The 16,360-nt window shown below is 37.0% G+C and overlaps 1 protein-coding gene across 1 annotated transcript in view; it reads left to right on the plus strand.

Moving 5' to 3' along the window:
- The window catches only part of Zmat4 (zinc finger matrin-type 4), a 341,626-nt gene that overhangs the window by 144,065 nt on the left and 181,201 nt on the right, over positions 1–16,360 (plus strand). Inside the window, exon 3 of the mRNA XM_090353748.1 lies at positions 16,138–16,294. Within this exon, the coding sequence (XP_090209874.1) occupies positions 16,138–16,294 (157 nt within the window). The remainder of the gene's footprint in view (positions 1–16,137; positions 16,295–16,360) is intronic.

A 16,360-nucleotide genomic window follows, 5' to 3' on the forward strand; every position in this document is an offset into this window, starting at 1 on the left:
CAAACTATTGGATTATGTATGGAAGAGGGGGAATTGAACAGTATTTTGCTATTTATGAATGTTTTGTCCTAATTTTTATCTCCTGAATACACAGGTAGAATGGTTAACAGGAGAAAAAATTTAATGTTAAGTGATTCTGAAACCCACGTATTTAAAGCCACAGCTTAAAGCTTCATCTTGTGAATGCAGATAGAGTCCTTTTTTTAATATTTCATGTGTTCTCTACCACATTACACAGAACATTATGGACGGATGGTATATTTTAAGGCCACATACCTTATTAATATCCAGTTACAATGTTAATGGTGTTTGTGTGTAGGGAAGGCCTCAGTTGAAGATTCATGAGAGTTGGAAAAGATGAGAACTTTGTGGTAGGGAGGTGTGGGGTTATGTGGAAGGAGATGGCACCTAAGTGAGTAGTGCTTGTGTGTGGAGAGATCATATGTGTCAACCAACATGTAGGGATGTACGTATGTAGTTGGATCATAAGGATTTCTCAAGTACCTATTCAGTTTTTCTTTCACATACTCATTGTGCCAGGCACTGTGCACAAACAAAGTTTAAGACAAATAGAGCTTCCTTTAGTTGGGAAACTGTTGAAGACTGAGTAACACCATGTCTAATAACTTTCTGCTGAGACAAGGCAAGGCGCAACAGGCAGGGCACAAGACTTGATTACCATTGGTTACAAATGTGTTATTGCTTATCGCTCTCTGATGGGACCTATAGAGAGGGTATATTAGCTGGAGGGACTTCCTCAGGAGGGGGGTTTTATTGGAGAGAGATTTTCCTGCCTTGATGAAGCCGCATGACATCTCTGTTCATGCTCCAGGGTAAGAAGGCTGAATGCGGGAGGACAGTGGGCCCTCTCATCTCACAGCTCGTCCTGATAGGGATGTGTTTTTCTTCATCCCTCCTACTAGTCAGGAAACCTTCTGCTTTACTTGCTGATTTGAAATTAAGACTGGATTTTCCTTCACCCAAGACAGAAAGGCACAGATGAGGAGTACAGAAATTTAGAGATGGTATTAAGTGAAGTAAGCCACACTCAAAGGAACACAGGCTCAGTGGTTTCCCTCATTTGTCATAATCATTAGAAACCTTGGGCTCTCCTAGCAGAAATTTACAATAGAACAAAATCTAGATACATAAGCCCATATAGTATGACACTAAATGAAAGGACCTCCAGGATATAGAAACAAAAGCCATATAATGATTGTTGTCCTTAATGTACTGTTATCTCTCATCATTTTTGCTGTCCCTTGGTTATCTCATATTGTTATAATATTTCACCTTGTTATCTGATATATTTTATATATGCTTAATTGGTTATTTGAAATTAGATAGGGAAGGGGGGAAATCAAGATGAGTGGTAAAAAGCCATGAAAGTGTTTGATGAGATGATGACCTAAGATACTAGTTCAATATAAAGGAAAAAGCATTGCCTTATTGTCAGCTAGACAAGGATTAAAAACTCAGTTCCACCTGGGCTCATGTCTACACTTCTAACTACTCCGGAAGCTGCTATCTGAGGTTTGAAGTTCAAAGCCAGCTGAGCAAAATATTTGTGAAAGTCTTCATTTCCAATAAACTATAAAAAGCTGGAAGGGGAACTGTAACCGAAGTGATAGGTCACTAGCCTTAAGCAGTGGAAGTTCAGCTACAATGCTCAGGCCCTGAATTCAAGCCTCAGGACTGGAATGAAACAAAACACAACAAACAAAAAGATGTGCTGGGTACTGGTGGTTCATGCCTGTGATCTCAGCTATTGAGGAAGTTGACATGTGAGGATCATAATTCAAAGCAGCTTGGTCAGAAACGTCTGTGAGACTCCTATTTCCAATTAACTATCCAAAAGCTGGAAGTGGATCTATGGCTCAAGTGGTAAGAGCATTAGCTTTAAGCAAAAAAGCTAAGAGACATTGCCCAGCAGGCCCCGAGTTCAAGCCCCAGAGCTGGTACAAAAACAAAAAAAACACCCTCATTTCCAACATTTTCTATATATCACATTCGAATGTTTTTCTTTTCTTTTTTATTTTTTCATTTATAGGGTTTGGACTTAGGATCATGAGTTTTCTCAGTTCCCTCACTCAGATGATTCTCTACTATGTGAGCCACACTTCCATTCCTTCTTTTTGCTTGTTTATTGTAGATGAAATTCTCAGAGTTTGTAGCTTGGGTTGGCTTTGGATCATGATCCTTTTGATCTTGGCCTCCTGAGTAGATATAATTTAGCCACTCATGCCTGCCTGGAGGACTTACTTATATTTTGATCATTATTTCCCTAACCTTTAGAAAAAGAGATTTATTCCTTTATTATTCATTTATCCTTTGTTAGTTATCTTTGTTATTGTTGTTGTTGAAGGTTCTGTGGATTGAACATAGGGTTTTGCACATGCCAGGCAAGCCCGGAACCATTCTCCAACATCCCCAGATGTTTATACATTTTTACATTTAGCTGGGTTTAATAATTCTCTTATAGTGTAGAGCTTCACTATTTAGTACTGTAGCCATGAGCCACTGAACTCTTGAAATACAGCTAGTATGAATTGAAATGTGCTTTAAGTATGAAATATATACCTTATTTGAAAGTCTTAGTATGAGAAAAGAATATAAAGCACTTCATTAATAATTTTTATGATGGGTGCATACTGAAAGGAAGATACTTTGGATGCATTGGGTTAAATAAAAGATGTTTTAAAAAGAATTTCTCTATCTTTATTAAAATATGAGTTTTAGAAAATTTAAATATGATCTCATTTGTGACTTCTACTATATTTCCATAGGTCAGCTGTTCTAGCTAGTAGACATTGAAACTTGAATAATTTCATAAAAAAGATAGTAAAAATAAATTTAAATATCTAAATCCTATAAATGTATTTTTAATGAGTGATTTTTATTATAATTAATAAAGGGGTTACAGTTATATTTGCCAGATTGAAGGTGCATTACTTCACAAACATTGATACCCCTTCTCATGTTTTTGTCCCCATTCCCTTCCTCCATCCCTCCCCCATCTTGTTTTCCCCCTTTCCCTATCCTATTTCAAATAAACAAATAAACATATATACAGTATACCAGATAACAAGGTAAGACACTGTAACAATATGCGATAACCAAGGGACAACAAAAGAGATGAGAAATAACATAGTACATTAAAAACAACCACCACACATTATATGGCTCTTGTTTCCATATTGCGGAGGTCTTTTCATTTAGCCTCATATGGCCTTATGTATCTAGGGTTTTTTTTCTTTTTTCTTTTTTTCATATATTTTTTATTGTAATTAATAGAAGGGTTACATTATATTCGCCAGATAGAAGGTGCATAAATTCACATACATTGATCCCCTTTCCCATGTCTTGGTCCCCATTTCCCTCCCTCCACCCCTATTTTATTTAACTGTATATGCATATGTGTCTATCTTTTAATGTAGTGTGTGTCTCTATTTGGTCTGTCTATGTACCTATCTATCTACATATACACACACATGTTTTGAACCCAGGGCATTGTTAAATTGTTCTGTGACGTGCTACTATGAAAATAAATAGCAAGCATTTCACAGAGAAAAACAGTAGCTTTGACAAGAGAGAAATAGAAGAGAAAATAGAAAGGTAGATGGGAAAGAGAAAGATATCCAGTATAGGTATGTAAACTGTATGCTAGCCAAAAAGATAGAGAGAGAGTAGAATAATGGAGAAAGGAAAGAAAAAATGGCTGAATAATTTGAGGTGTAAAATGTGATACAGTATTGGAGGTACATTAAAAAACAAACTAAGGCCTTCCAAATATCAAAAGCACACTGTGAATTCTGTATTCTTCCGGAAAAGAAATGCTTTTACTCTTTATTTTCAAAATGATCATTTTCTGCAATGCTAGAGAAATTGAGAGCTTTTATCCACTGAGTGGGCAGTTTCTTTCTAGTTAGAAGAGGAAGCTAAAGTTCTTTGTCAGCTGTAATGGAGACTGCAGATACAAGCATGACAACTTCTCCATGGGCTATCAATGCACTACCCACCTTCCTAGCAGGAGGGTACAGCTTTTTTTTATATTGGCAAACCTATATGATTGTATACCCACTCCAACTATATGCATTTCAATGTTGACTGTGAACATTATTCAGTTGGTCTTCTCCTAAGACAAAGCAACAATGTTGTTAGTAAAGCAAGGAAATATTGCTATGTATGGAACCCAGCCTTAAGTGAACAAGTTAAAATTGGTTAATGGACATCCATTTAAAGTCATCCATTCACTAAGTACTTATTTAATGTTTATTAAGTCTCTTATATATTTAGACCCAGAGAAGCTCTTGTAGATGTGGGGAGGATAAACCCTAAAAAAATTTAAAATGTTTGTTCTAAAACAAATACTGTCCCTTTAGGAGAATATGTCTGTCTATCTATCATACATCAACAATTAGAAGACAACACCAAAACTTATGGAAGGGTATTTAGAATGAAGGTAGGTCAGCACAGCAGTGGTTGAAATCTGTAAAGAGGATGATCTCTAGAGACTGGGACAGGAAGCATGAAAGAAGAGTGGGAGACAATGCCATCAGGACAATATGAGGCATGCAAACCACTCACCAGCAGCCACCAGTGATGCAGTGACAGGATTTGAAACTATATCTATAAAACCTAGCATAAAATAAAGCATAACATATGTACATATGGCCATACAGGATGAGACTAAATGAAATGAACTCTAGGTTATAGAAACAAGAGGTTTATCTTTGTGATGATTGTTTTTAATGTAGTATATGAGGTTATTTCTTTTTTCTCTTTTTTCCACTTTGGTTAATTTCAGGTGGGTACTCTATCTGACTTTGTTACATTGTATATCATATGCTTATTTGTTTATTTGAAATAGGGAAGGGAAGGTGGAATACAATATGATTGGAGGAGGTGAAGGGAGGAAAAAGGGAACAAAAACATGAGAAGGGGTATCAAGGGTTGAGAAGTAATACACCCATTACCTGATGAATGTAACTGTAACTCCTCTATACATTATCCCAACACAATACTGTTTTGAAGATAAATAAGTAGACTTTACAGATATGTACAAAATTTCCTGCTTATCTCTATTTCCAGCTTTGCTTCAGATATTTTGTGACTGTAGTTAGGTGCCTGTATGTACTTAATTGTTATATTATTCTGATAATTGAGCACTTTTAAAATGTCTCCATAATGAGTAATAGTCTTAAAAGTTTTTTGAGGAATCTGGTATTAGTATATCTACAATAATTTTCTTAGGGCTACTGTTGGCCTGATACCTTCTCATTATTCTACCTTCACCCATTTGTATTTATTCTTTACAACATATAGTATCATATTTTCTAGTCTTTGGTTTGGCTTAGATTATATTATTTGTTCATATTTACTATTTTGATTGTTATTGTATCATTTTACTTTTTCATTTAGTATATGATAAGTATTTATTATCTTACATCTGTAGTCATGTTAGTGAAGATTTCAGACTGCAACAGTTTAATTCCTTTATTTTTTACTTTTAATTATTTCTTTCTTGGCTGCTCAGGAATATACTATGTATATCTTAATTTAATCAGTCTTGTATTAATTTTAGTCAAAGATATATCACTACTGGAGGATTATCTTCTCCTATGTTTTTGCTCATATTGGCATACATACAATCCTATGTGTTTTATGAATTCAACTATATATATATATATATATATATACTCTTATTTGGTATAGTTTTATATTGTTCACAAAAGTTAAAGGAAATAGAGGGAAATATGTATCTTAATGTTTGTTATATATACCTTGTTATTTGACTTTTCTGTTTGTCTGTTTTTTTCTTAGCTACTTTAGTTAAAATTGTATTTGTTTTCTTATTCTAGTACAGATTTTCTCCCATTGTCTTCTGCCTTCCTATTGTTATTGCCAAGTATGTTATATTTGTGTATGTCATGTGCTTCACTATCAGATTACAAATTATGTATGTGTGATTTTTGTGTATACCCTTTTAAAAATAGTTGTTGAGAAAGATTCATGAATGCTATTTGTTTGAAATGATTCAAATAACTTCATTGATGCCTCTTGATTAGTGTATGTATTAGAATTACTTTCTGTTGTGACTTTCTTTCTGTCTGAATACTTTCCTTTAACATTTTTTGGGGGGTGGTAAGGTTGGTCTGTTAATAACAGAGTCTTTTCATTAAAAATTTTACTTGGCGCTGTATTCATAAACTGTTAAAGGCCCCCCCACAAAAGTCAATACATACCCCATAAATAAAAGGGGTAGATTGGGAGGGATGGATAAGAATATGAAAAGGGGTGATATTAATCAAGCTGCACTGTTTTCATAAATTGCTTTGTTGAATGGCAACTCCTCTGCACAACTACTTAAATATAAAATAAAATATATGATGAAAATTAATTACTTGGGAATATTTTTATTCAGCTCTCAGTGTGGAAATATTTTGCTATTTTTTGGACGTATGTCATTTGGTGGATTTTTTTTTCCTCTCCACACTTAGAATTCGTTGTACCATTGAATTCTGGCCACTACTGTTTCTAGGAAATCAACCACCAATTTCATTGTGGCTCCCTGTGTAACTGATATGTAATTGCTGCTTTTGAAGATTTTTACTTCATTTTAATTTTCAACACTTTTACTGTAATTTATTTAGTGTGGATAATTTTGCTCTTACCCTATTTAACATTTATTGAGCTCCTTCACATACATGTTTTTTGAAATCTGAGTTTTCAGTCATTTTTTTTTTCTTTTTTTTTTTTACCAGTCATGGGCTTGAGCTCAGGGCCTGAGCACTGTCCTTGGACTTTCTCAAGGCTAGAGCTCTACCACTTGAGCCTCAGCACCACTTCTGGCTTTTTGCTATGTATGTGGGGTACCGAGGAATCGAACCCGGGTCTTCATGCATGCTAGGCAAGCACTCTACCACTAGGCCAAACTCCCGGCCCCCGTTTTCAGTCATTATTATGTGATCTTTTGCTCTCTCCTCTTCTGATGCTTGGATGTATTTCAATGTGTGTTGTGGTGCCCGCATTACCTTGAGGTTCTGTTGAACTTCTTCAGTTTTCTGAAGTTCACTGATTCTTTCTTTAACTAATTCTGATGTAGAACCTTTATCAAATTTCAATTTTTGTTTTCCTTGTTAGTATTCTTTCATCATACATTTCATTTCTTTTAGTGTGGTTTCTTTGAATTCTTTGACTCCATTTGTAGCTTTTTCGTAGTCTTTGCAGTTGCTTTGTTGGTTAAGGAAGACACAATTTAAAAGCTGTTTTATCTAGCCCTGTAAATTTACTAAACGCAGGATATTCAGCTTCCTTTGAGCACACTTTGCATCTGTGCTTATTGATCTGATCTGTTCTCTTCTGCACTCTACAGTCACCTTGGGGTCCAGAAAACCAAGACTCCTCTTGAACATCCTATGACCAAGGGAAAACTTCCCCTCAAACAAGCAATGTTATCATTTTATCATCCTAAATAAAATAGCCAGTAGTTTAGAAGAACACTCATCATACATATTGTTCCTGTTTCATTTCAATAGTTTAGTGAAGAAGTGGCACTGTGGCCCAAGTTGTAGAGCAGTAGCCTTGAGCTGAAGAGCTTAATGATGGTGCCCAGGCACAGAGTTCAAGCCCTGCGACCGGACGCCCCCCCAAAAAATTCACTTTGGGGCCTGGAGTTTTTCCTAGTGGTACGGTGCTTGCTTAGCATGCGTAAAGACCTGGGTTTAACTCCTTGGCACCACATACATAGAAAAAGCCAGGAGTGGGTGCTGTGATTCAAGTGATAGAACACTAGCCTTGAGCCAAAGAGCTCAGGGATCATGCCCAGTCCCAGAGTTCAAGCCCCAGGACTGACCAAAAAATAATGTGTAGTGACAACAACTTCTCCAGAATTTCCCTAGAGACAAAAACTGCAATAATGATCAGCCAGGCAATACTTTAATGAGGATGGTTTCTCTCACCCTTGCGCTGAATTCTTCCTGTTTTACCTGAGGCCAGTGTCTCTGCTTCTTTACAATGAGCCTGAAGATGTACAAAAGTGCTACTAAAGTGCTATATATAGCTGCCACATGCTAAATTTCCCTTCTCTGCTCTTTACTGTGTCTCTTTATTTGACAAATGAGGGCAAATAGCTGAACGTAACACGAAATTCCTGGATTTGGGGACTGGGATCTAAAAATCCTGGTTTCAGATACAATGACCATCTCATATCTCACTTTTCATATTTCTGGTGTTGGTTGAACTTTCATTGTTTTGCTGTTTGCTGTAGTTCTTATAACATTTTAATTTATAGAGGTTCAGATTATACATCAAGGCTGGATTTTTTTTTTAATTTTTGGTTGGGATAATGATATACAGTTACATTCGGTAAGTAATGGGTACATTGCTTCTCCAACCTTGATATCCCTTCTCATGTTTTTGTCCCCCTTTCCTTCCCCCACTCTCTCCCAATCATCTTGTTTTCCCCCTTCTCTTCCCTATTTCAAATAAACAAATAAGTGTATATAACAGTATTACCAGGTAACAAAGTCAGATACAATAACCACATGAAATTAACCATAAGTGGGAAAAAAAGACTTACATACTCTGTGATTGTTTTTGTTATTGTTGTTTGCCATTTTATGGTACAATATCTTGTTTAGGTTATTGTAGCAGTGTTTTCTAAATATGTCATCACTACTATTACTTCTTAATGGCAAAGGCTTAGAAATTTCCTATCATTCTGGAATGAGGATGATTTTTGTTGGGCTCCCACATTGTTTAGCTGATTAAACCTTACCAGAGCCATATCCCTATTTAGGCTCTCTTGGCTCTAGAATGATTGCACTATTGCTTGCATCAATACTCTGGATGTAAACCCACAGATAATCATGTCTTATTGCAGACCTTTCATTGGAATAGAGTTTGAGGCTAGTCTTTGAAGTTTACTCTATTGCAGGACGGTCCTTTTTAGTTACATCTTTCCCAAGTTCTGTTTGGCATTGTTCTATTTTAGACCTAATCTCTCAACATCGTATTTCAGATAAAGTCCTGTCTCTTAGAAGTCATTCAGAAATAATCTCTTCTAAAGGGCCTCCTCTCCTTCTCTGCACCTCTGCTCTGGCAGTTCAAATAGAGAGCTGGGATAAGGCAGGGAAGCAGGCTTAGCTGAGTGAAGATTGTAGCTTCTGGGCCTCTCTGTCTGTTAATCCTATAAGGTAGTTTAGACAAGGAACATCAGTTTCTCCATCTTCATGTCATGCAGGGCCAAGGGAATTTGACCTGTGAATGAGAGGGTGTGGAAGAACATGGAAGTTGGCCTCTAAGCAATAGCGTTGAAATCAGAGTTTCAGGCTCCAGTCTCAAGTTTGTGGGTTCTACATGACAGATCACATCAAGAAAAATAATAACGGTGAAGGGCAGAGAAAGAGATTTCTTACCCACTAGGAACACATCTTCTAGTTACAAATATGAGATTCAAGTTTAAGTAGAAAAAGAATTAAGGCAAGGGGTGAAAATATAGCCTAGTTGACCACTCTCAAGAGGCTATCCAAGAGAAGTTGTCAGCATTCTTATCACTTTAGACGAGCAATCTGGCAGAATAAACAAGCCATCCCTACCTGGAGGGTGGTCTTTCCAGAGGAGGATTTGCTGTTCTTTTTCCTTGTAAAATATTGTAGACTAGATCTATTTTTTTGTTTAGGTTTTTCTTTTCTTTCCAATATTCCATGGTGGCTAAAAAGTGAATAGCTCAGACCAAAGATAAATATGAAAAAATGGAAACAGAGAAATCAAGTTTTTCTCCTGCTTTTAGTCAATTCATGGGCCGAGTAAAGAGTCAGTGCTGTTCAGCAAAAGGAGTTCAATTATCTGTGATACTGCCAAAAGCAGATTTTCTAAGTGTGTAAGCTAATAAGAGAGGGGTGCGAGAGGTGGCTGTTCCCTCTTAATATTTCTGGGCCAGGTGCCAGTGGAAGAAGAGCCTTTGTACTTTCACCACATCCAATCAGTGTGGAGCTTCCCAGACTGGATACTGGGATGCTAAACTCACTTCTTGAGATTTGGTAAATTTTCTTAAATAATCATTTCTTAATGCCTTATTTGTTTTAAGATATTTTTCAGCAATAACTTCTTTATACAACTAGTTAAAGATAATAAAAAATAGTTAAAGTAGATCCACTCATCAACTGAGGGGCATCTGGGTTGATTCCATATCTTTCCTATGGTAAATAGTGCTGCAATGAACATCATTGTGCTAGTGGATTTAGTATGTCCTTGTTTTTGGGTGATTGGGTAAATGCCAAGTAGTGGAATCGCTGGGTCATAGGGGAGCTCTATGTTTACTCTTTTGAGGAACTGCCACACTGCTTTCCATAGTGGTTGAATGAGTTTGCAGTCCCACCAACAGTGTAGTAGTGATCTCTCCTGGCCACATCCCACCAGCATCTGTTGTTATTAGTTTTCTTGATCCTGACCACTTTAACTGGAGTGAGTTGTTTTGATTTGCATTTCTTTTATGGACAAAAGATGCGAGCATTTCTTCATGTGTCTATAAGCCATTCTTATTTCTTCTTCAGAGAAGACTCTCTTTAAGTCTTTGGCCCATCTTTTAATGGGATGGTTGTTTCTTTGGAGATTACTTTTAGAGTGATTCAATTTTTTCAGCTGCTGATATAAACAATGGAATTCTATGCTGCTGTCAGAAAGAACACATCGCCCTATTTGTGAGGAAATGGAAAGACTTAGAAAAAATCATATTAAGTGAAGTAAGCCAGACTCAAAGGAATATAGGCTCAATGGTTTCTTTCATTTGTCCTAATCAATAGAAACCTTGGGCTCCCCTAGCAGAGATTTACAATAGAACAAGACCTAGATACATAAAGCCATATAGAATCATGCTAAATGAAAGGACCTCAGGATATAGAAACTAAAGCCATATAATGAGTGGTTGTTGCTTTAATGTACTGTGTTATCTCTCATTTCTTTTGCTGTCCCTTGGTTATCTCATATTGTTATTGTTACAGTATTTTACCTGGTTATCTGACATATTGTATATATGCATATTTGGTTATTTGAAGTTGGATAGGGAAGGGAGGAAAACAAGATAAAGGGTGGGGGTGGTGGGAGGGAATTGGAGACTAAGACATGAGAAAGGATATCAATGTATGTGAAGTAATGCAACTTCTTTCTGGTGAATATAATGTACCCTTTTATTAATTACAATAAAAATATATGAAAAAATAATTAAAGTAAAGCTAATTTTAGGAGCTTATAGAATATTGATTTTTACAAATGATAACTTTTCAGCAATTATAAGAAAACCAAGCCTCCTTATTTTGCTATTCTATAAGTGATGATCTCTCAGACTTGTTATTTTCACCTTAAGTTAAAGTGAATAAAAGCAATTGCATGAATTGATTTGAAATTATTATATTAAAGAATGGCCTTTCAGTACTTGATTGCTAGCCAGCAAAACTCGAGGTTTATTTGATCATTTTTGTTTTGTTTTGTTTTTTATCCTGAATGAATTTTATGTTAAACATCTTAACTTTGAAAAATGCTTTGAGTAATTAGCTTTAGGCTACACTGCAAATTTTCAACCTTCCTTTTAGCAATGTGGACATCAGAAACAAAAATTTTGCCTTCAGTTATAAACTTTATATGTGTGTTTGTGTGTGTGTGTGTGTGTGTGTGTGTGTGTGTGTGTGTGTGTGTGTGTGTGTATGTGTGTATGTGTGTGTGTGTGTGTCTTGGAGCTTGAACTCAGCCTGGCATTGTCCTTGAGCATTCTGGATGAAGGCTATTGCCCTATCCGTCAGCCACACTCCAGTTCCCGATTTCTAGAGGTTAATTGGAGATAAGAGTCTCAGGTCCTTTTGTGGCCTGGCTGGCTTTGAACCTTGATCCTCAGATCTCAGCCTCCTGAGTAGCTAGGATTACAGGAGTGAGCCACCTTGCCCAGCTAAAACTCTCAATTTTTGAGAATATTGTTCTGGCTTTATTTACAGTGTAGCTGGGGGCTACTCTTAATTTTAAAGCCAGAAACATAAATGTGTTCACTGAGGTCAATAATCAAAACTTCTGGAGTTTTTATCCTGGCTGTACATCAGCTTGCCCTGAATATAATTGGACACTCTGAGGAGAAGCTGTGAATTTTGGATTTCAATACTGGAGAATACACAATTAAATCCTGGCACTCTGCAGCCATGTGGGTATTTATGTCTCCATCAGGATCATTAGAACAGACAGAGTTGGTTGTAATAATTGCACCTAATCTACTGCATTGGCTCTTCAGTAAAATATCCCATGAAGTAACTTATACTGGTTTCAAAGGTACCTAACTACTGAGGGCATCTATTTCCTGTTGTCAGGTGTCTATATTTGCTTGCTCCCTGCTCTACAAAGACAGTATACACTATTTAATGATATTTTGTTTTATAATAATTGATTCTTCTCTTTATGTTTTTATTCTCCTAGATGATAATTGAATGAGATTGTATACCTCATAGTAGAAATTCAGTCCCCTGGCTTTGCAATGGGAATTTATAAATAATGAGAACAGGGTTTGGGGAGAAAGGAAAAAAATAGCTACTAATTTGAGCTATAGAACACACTGCAGCAAGATGTGGTTAGACAGCTGATGGAAAAGGAAAATCTTCAGATTCAAGTTACACTGATCTTTAGAGTGTCATCCACTTAGCACAGCAACTAACATACTTAGTAGATCCTAAATTGTGTTCAGTGAATGACATAACTGCATTGGTCATTCTCTACTTTCAGAGCACTTCTTTGCTTTTGAAAATTGTTCAGAATATGTTTTCGGTAGTGACATGAAAGCCCCTAGGGTAGTATAATGCTGAAGAGATGACAGGGATCAGTATGTATTTTATATGTAAACTGCTTTGTTAAATGTCAAAGAAAATAAATGCTTTCTTACAAAATTAAGAGTGAGGGAAGAGGGGGTAGGGAGAGGTGTTGAAAAAGTTGAAAGGGGTGATACTGATCAAGATGCTTTTTATTCATAAACTGCTCTATTCAATGATAGCTCCTTCATACAACTAAAGACAATGAAAATATTTGAAATAAAATTCTACCATGAAAGTCTCAGAGAGAAAAACCAAGATTAGGGGACACTTTTCCTGACACCAGTGAGAAATGGACAGATTTTAAATAGAGTATGAGTTAAATTCTGGTTTCTGATCAAATTACAGTTAATTTAAAAATTGTATGCTTTGATCTATATCATTCAAAAGTAGGTGAAAGCAGGGTAATTCAAGCAACCATCACCTTGACAATCTTCCTTTAAAACTGTAGAACTGATAGATATCCTCTAACTTATAGTAGAAAGTAGCAGATTTGGTTTTCATTCCTTCTGAACTACTCATCTACTGGATTAAAAATCTATGATAGGGGGCCGGGAGTTTGGCCTAGTGGTAGAGTGTTTGGCTAGCATGCACAAAGACCTGGTTTCAATTCCTCGGTACCCCACATACATAGCAAAAAGCTGGAAGTGGTGCTGAGGCTCAAGTGGTAGAGCTCTAGCCTTGAGAAAGTCCAAGGACAGTGCTCAAGCCCTGAACCCAAGCCCAGGACTGGCAAAAAAAAAAAACTACGATAATTCCATTTTTTCTTTTTCTTGATATTTCCAACCTTTATCTCTTCCATAAGATTCTTTGCCATCTCGTAGGCTGATAGGAGAGGTAGGTGGAAAGAGTCCTAAGAATTAATGCTCCTATTTACTGCATGGTCAAAACAGTCTTACTTTGTAGTATACCACACCAAATGTGGAAGTGTTCATACCTCATTTTTAAAAACCTGGGAGTTTGGCCTAGTGGTAGAGTGCTTGTCTAGCATGTACAAAGACCTGGGTTCAATTCCTTGGTACCACATACATAGAAAAAAGCCAGAAGTGGTGCTGAGGCTCAAGTGGTAGAGCTCTCGCCTTGAGAAAGTCCAAGGACAGTGCTCAGACCCTGAACTCAAGCCCAGGACTGGCAAAAAAAAAATTTTAAAAACCTGGGCGTGAAACTCTGAGTACTTTAAATCCTCAGTGAAGCTAAACCTTTTGGGCACACAGTCATAATCCTATCTAATCAGGAGGCTGTGTTCAGAGGCTCCTGATAGAAGCCAACTGGTTAGAAAATCCATGAGACTCTTATCTTCACTTAACTACCAAAAAGCCAAAAGCTGTGGCTCAAATGGTGGAACACCAGCTTTTAGAGGAAAAAGTAAAGAGGTAAAGGCTCTGAGTTCAAGCCCCGGTACTGGCACATGCGTGTGGCGCACACGTGCGTACACACACACACACACACGTGGAAATCCTCAACAAGAGTGTCCCCACAGGGCACAGTTTCTACAAGGCTATCTCTAGGAGAGGACAATTTGTAAAAGCACTCTCTATGGGCTCCACTTCCTCTCATTGACCACCTATCTGCCCCCTCAGTCCCTATATTTTTGGTTTGTTGTCACTCTTCCTCCTACTTCTAAAGCATATGCCAGAGTCCTGGAAATGGCAAGCACATGCTGGTGAATACACACACACACACAAACATACACACTTACATACAATCTCTTGTACAACTCTCCTTTTAAAATCTAAAGCTAAATAAGTAATATTACATACTTACTGTTTATAAAGAACAAAATTAGTTTTCTAACTACTACATAATTTGCAGAGCAGCACTGTCTCTAGCAATGGACATCTTATTATTATGCAAAAATTACACATTTCTATACTTCCTATTGCCATCTTTTCTCCTCCCCATTCAATTATAACTTGCAGTTGCTAGGCCTCCTGGGAAATGGAAGGGGCTGTTGTGGGGATATGTGCTTTTCCAGGGCGGTGCTTTACTAGTGAGGTGCTTTGCAATTGCTGATCCATTAAGGAATAGATTGACTCCTTATCTAAGAGCCCTCTTTACCCTCAATTTCCAGCTAGACAGGAGGGGAGGCAGTAGATTAATCTTCCCCTCTGTAAGTGAAGATAATTGATGACCTGAGCGCACAATGGCCGCATCACATAGTCTGTCAAAAGATTTACTTTTTTTCTAAATCATGATTAATTTTCATTAATTCTTATAAGGGAATAAAAAATCAAGCTGGATTTAAGCATTTCATACAGCATTTAAAGAATCACCTTTTCTGAGGAAAAGGAAAAATCACACACACTGTGTGATTTTCAGAAAATTCAGCCAGCATGGTCATCTTCATGGCTTTATGATAGATAAGTTAATTATGAAAAATGTTCAAGTCCTTAAGAATTAAAAAAGCCTCAAACATCACAGCCATGTATCCTGGTGAGGCTAAAATTGGGCAAAGGCAGAGCTGAATGCCAAATGATAATTTCTGCTAAATAATTCAGGCCATGTGAACTCTGATATTTTACTTACTTTAATGAGTATAATGGCTGCAATTACAGACTGCTTTCTCACCGTGCCAGACACAATGTGTTGCTGCCTAATTGTGGGCTCCATTTTATTTTGGGGAAATTCATATCTGCAAACTTTTCTGTAATTGCAGAACATGGCATTAGTAGCCACCAAACAAGCATATGTTGGAATAAGTTATGTGAAGCAAGCAAGCCACAAATGACTCGTGTTTTCTGTCATACTGAAAAATATATCTAAAAATTGAATGTATATGTAAAAATATACAGGTTCATTTTCATCTGTACACAAACAAGCTAAATAAAGTATGGGAAGATTCCAGTGGTTTTAATTCCCTTCAATAAGTACATTATGGTTTAACAGAATTAACTACCTAGGTTTAATTACCTAGAAGCTGGAACATGTTTTGTCCAGGCTGGGGTGTAAGGTCAAGAGGTAGGGGAGTGCAGCTGCATGGAGAGAAGAAGGGTGGCAAAAATGCAGTCATAATTTTCAGGGTTCATATATAAACATGGAAGTAGGTAGATGAGGGTCTGGGGAAAATGGGGGAGAACAATGAAAGGGCTATTGATCAAGGTGCACTGTACTCCCAGACTGACATGTTCAATTGAAACCCATTTGTACAACCGCTTAAAGGTAATGAAAAAGCATTTCCATTGGGTAATCTGTGATACATCTCATTGGTAATGATATGATTCTTCGTGAAATAGGAAGAGTAAACCCCTGGGACTTGAGTTTCCCTCTGACACTGTTTTTCCTTCTATTCATGCAGGGAAGCGATGCTGATATGGTGGATAAGAATAAGTGCTGCACTCTCTGTAATATGTCCTTCACCTCGGCAGTGGTGGCTGACTCCCATTACCAAGGCAAAATCCATGCCAAAAGGTTAAAACTGTTGCTAGGAGAGAAAACACCATTGAAGACCACAGGTATGTGCTGGAGCAGTGGTCGTGGGGAAACCTAGAGCTAAGCAGTGCATCTGTCACGTGGATCAT

This window comes from Megascapheus bottae, chromosome 20 (assembly GCF_031878675.1).
Source record: "Megascapheus bottae isolate mThoBot1 chromosome 20, mThoBot2.hap1, whole genome shotgun sequence".
In the NCBI taxonomy this organism is placed as follows: Eukaryota; Metazoa; Chordata; class Mammalia; order Rodentia; family Geomyidae; genus Megascapheus; species Megascapheus bottae.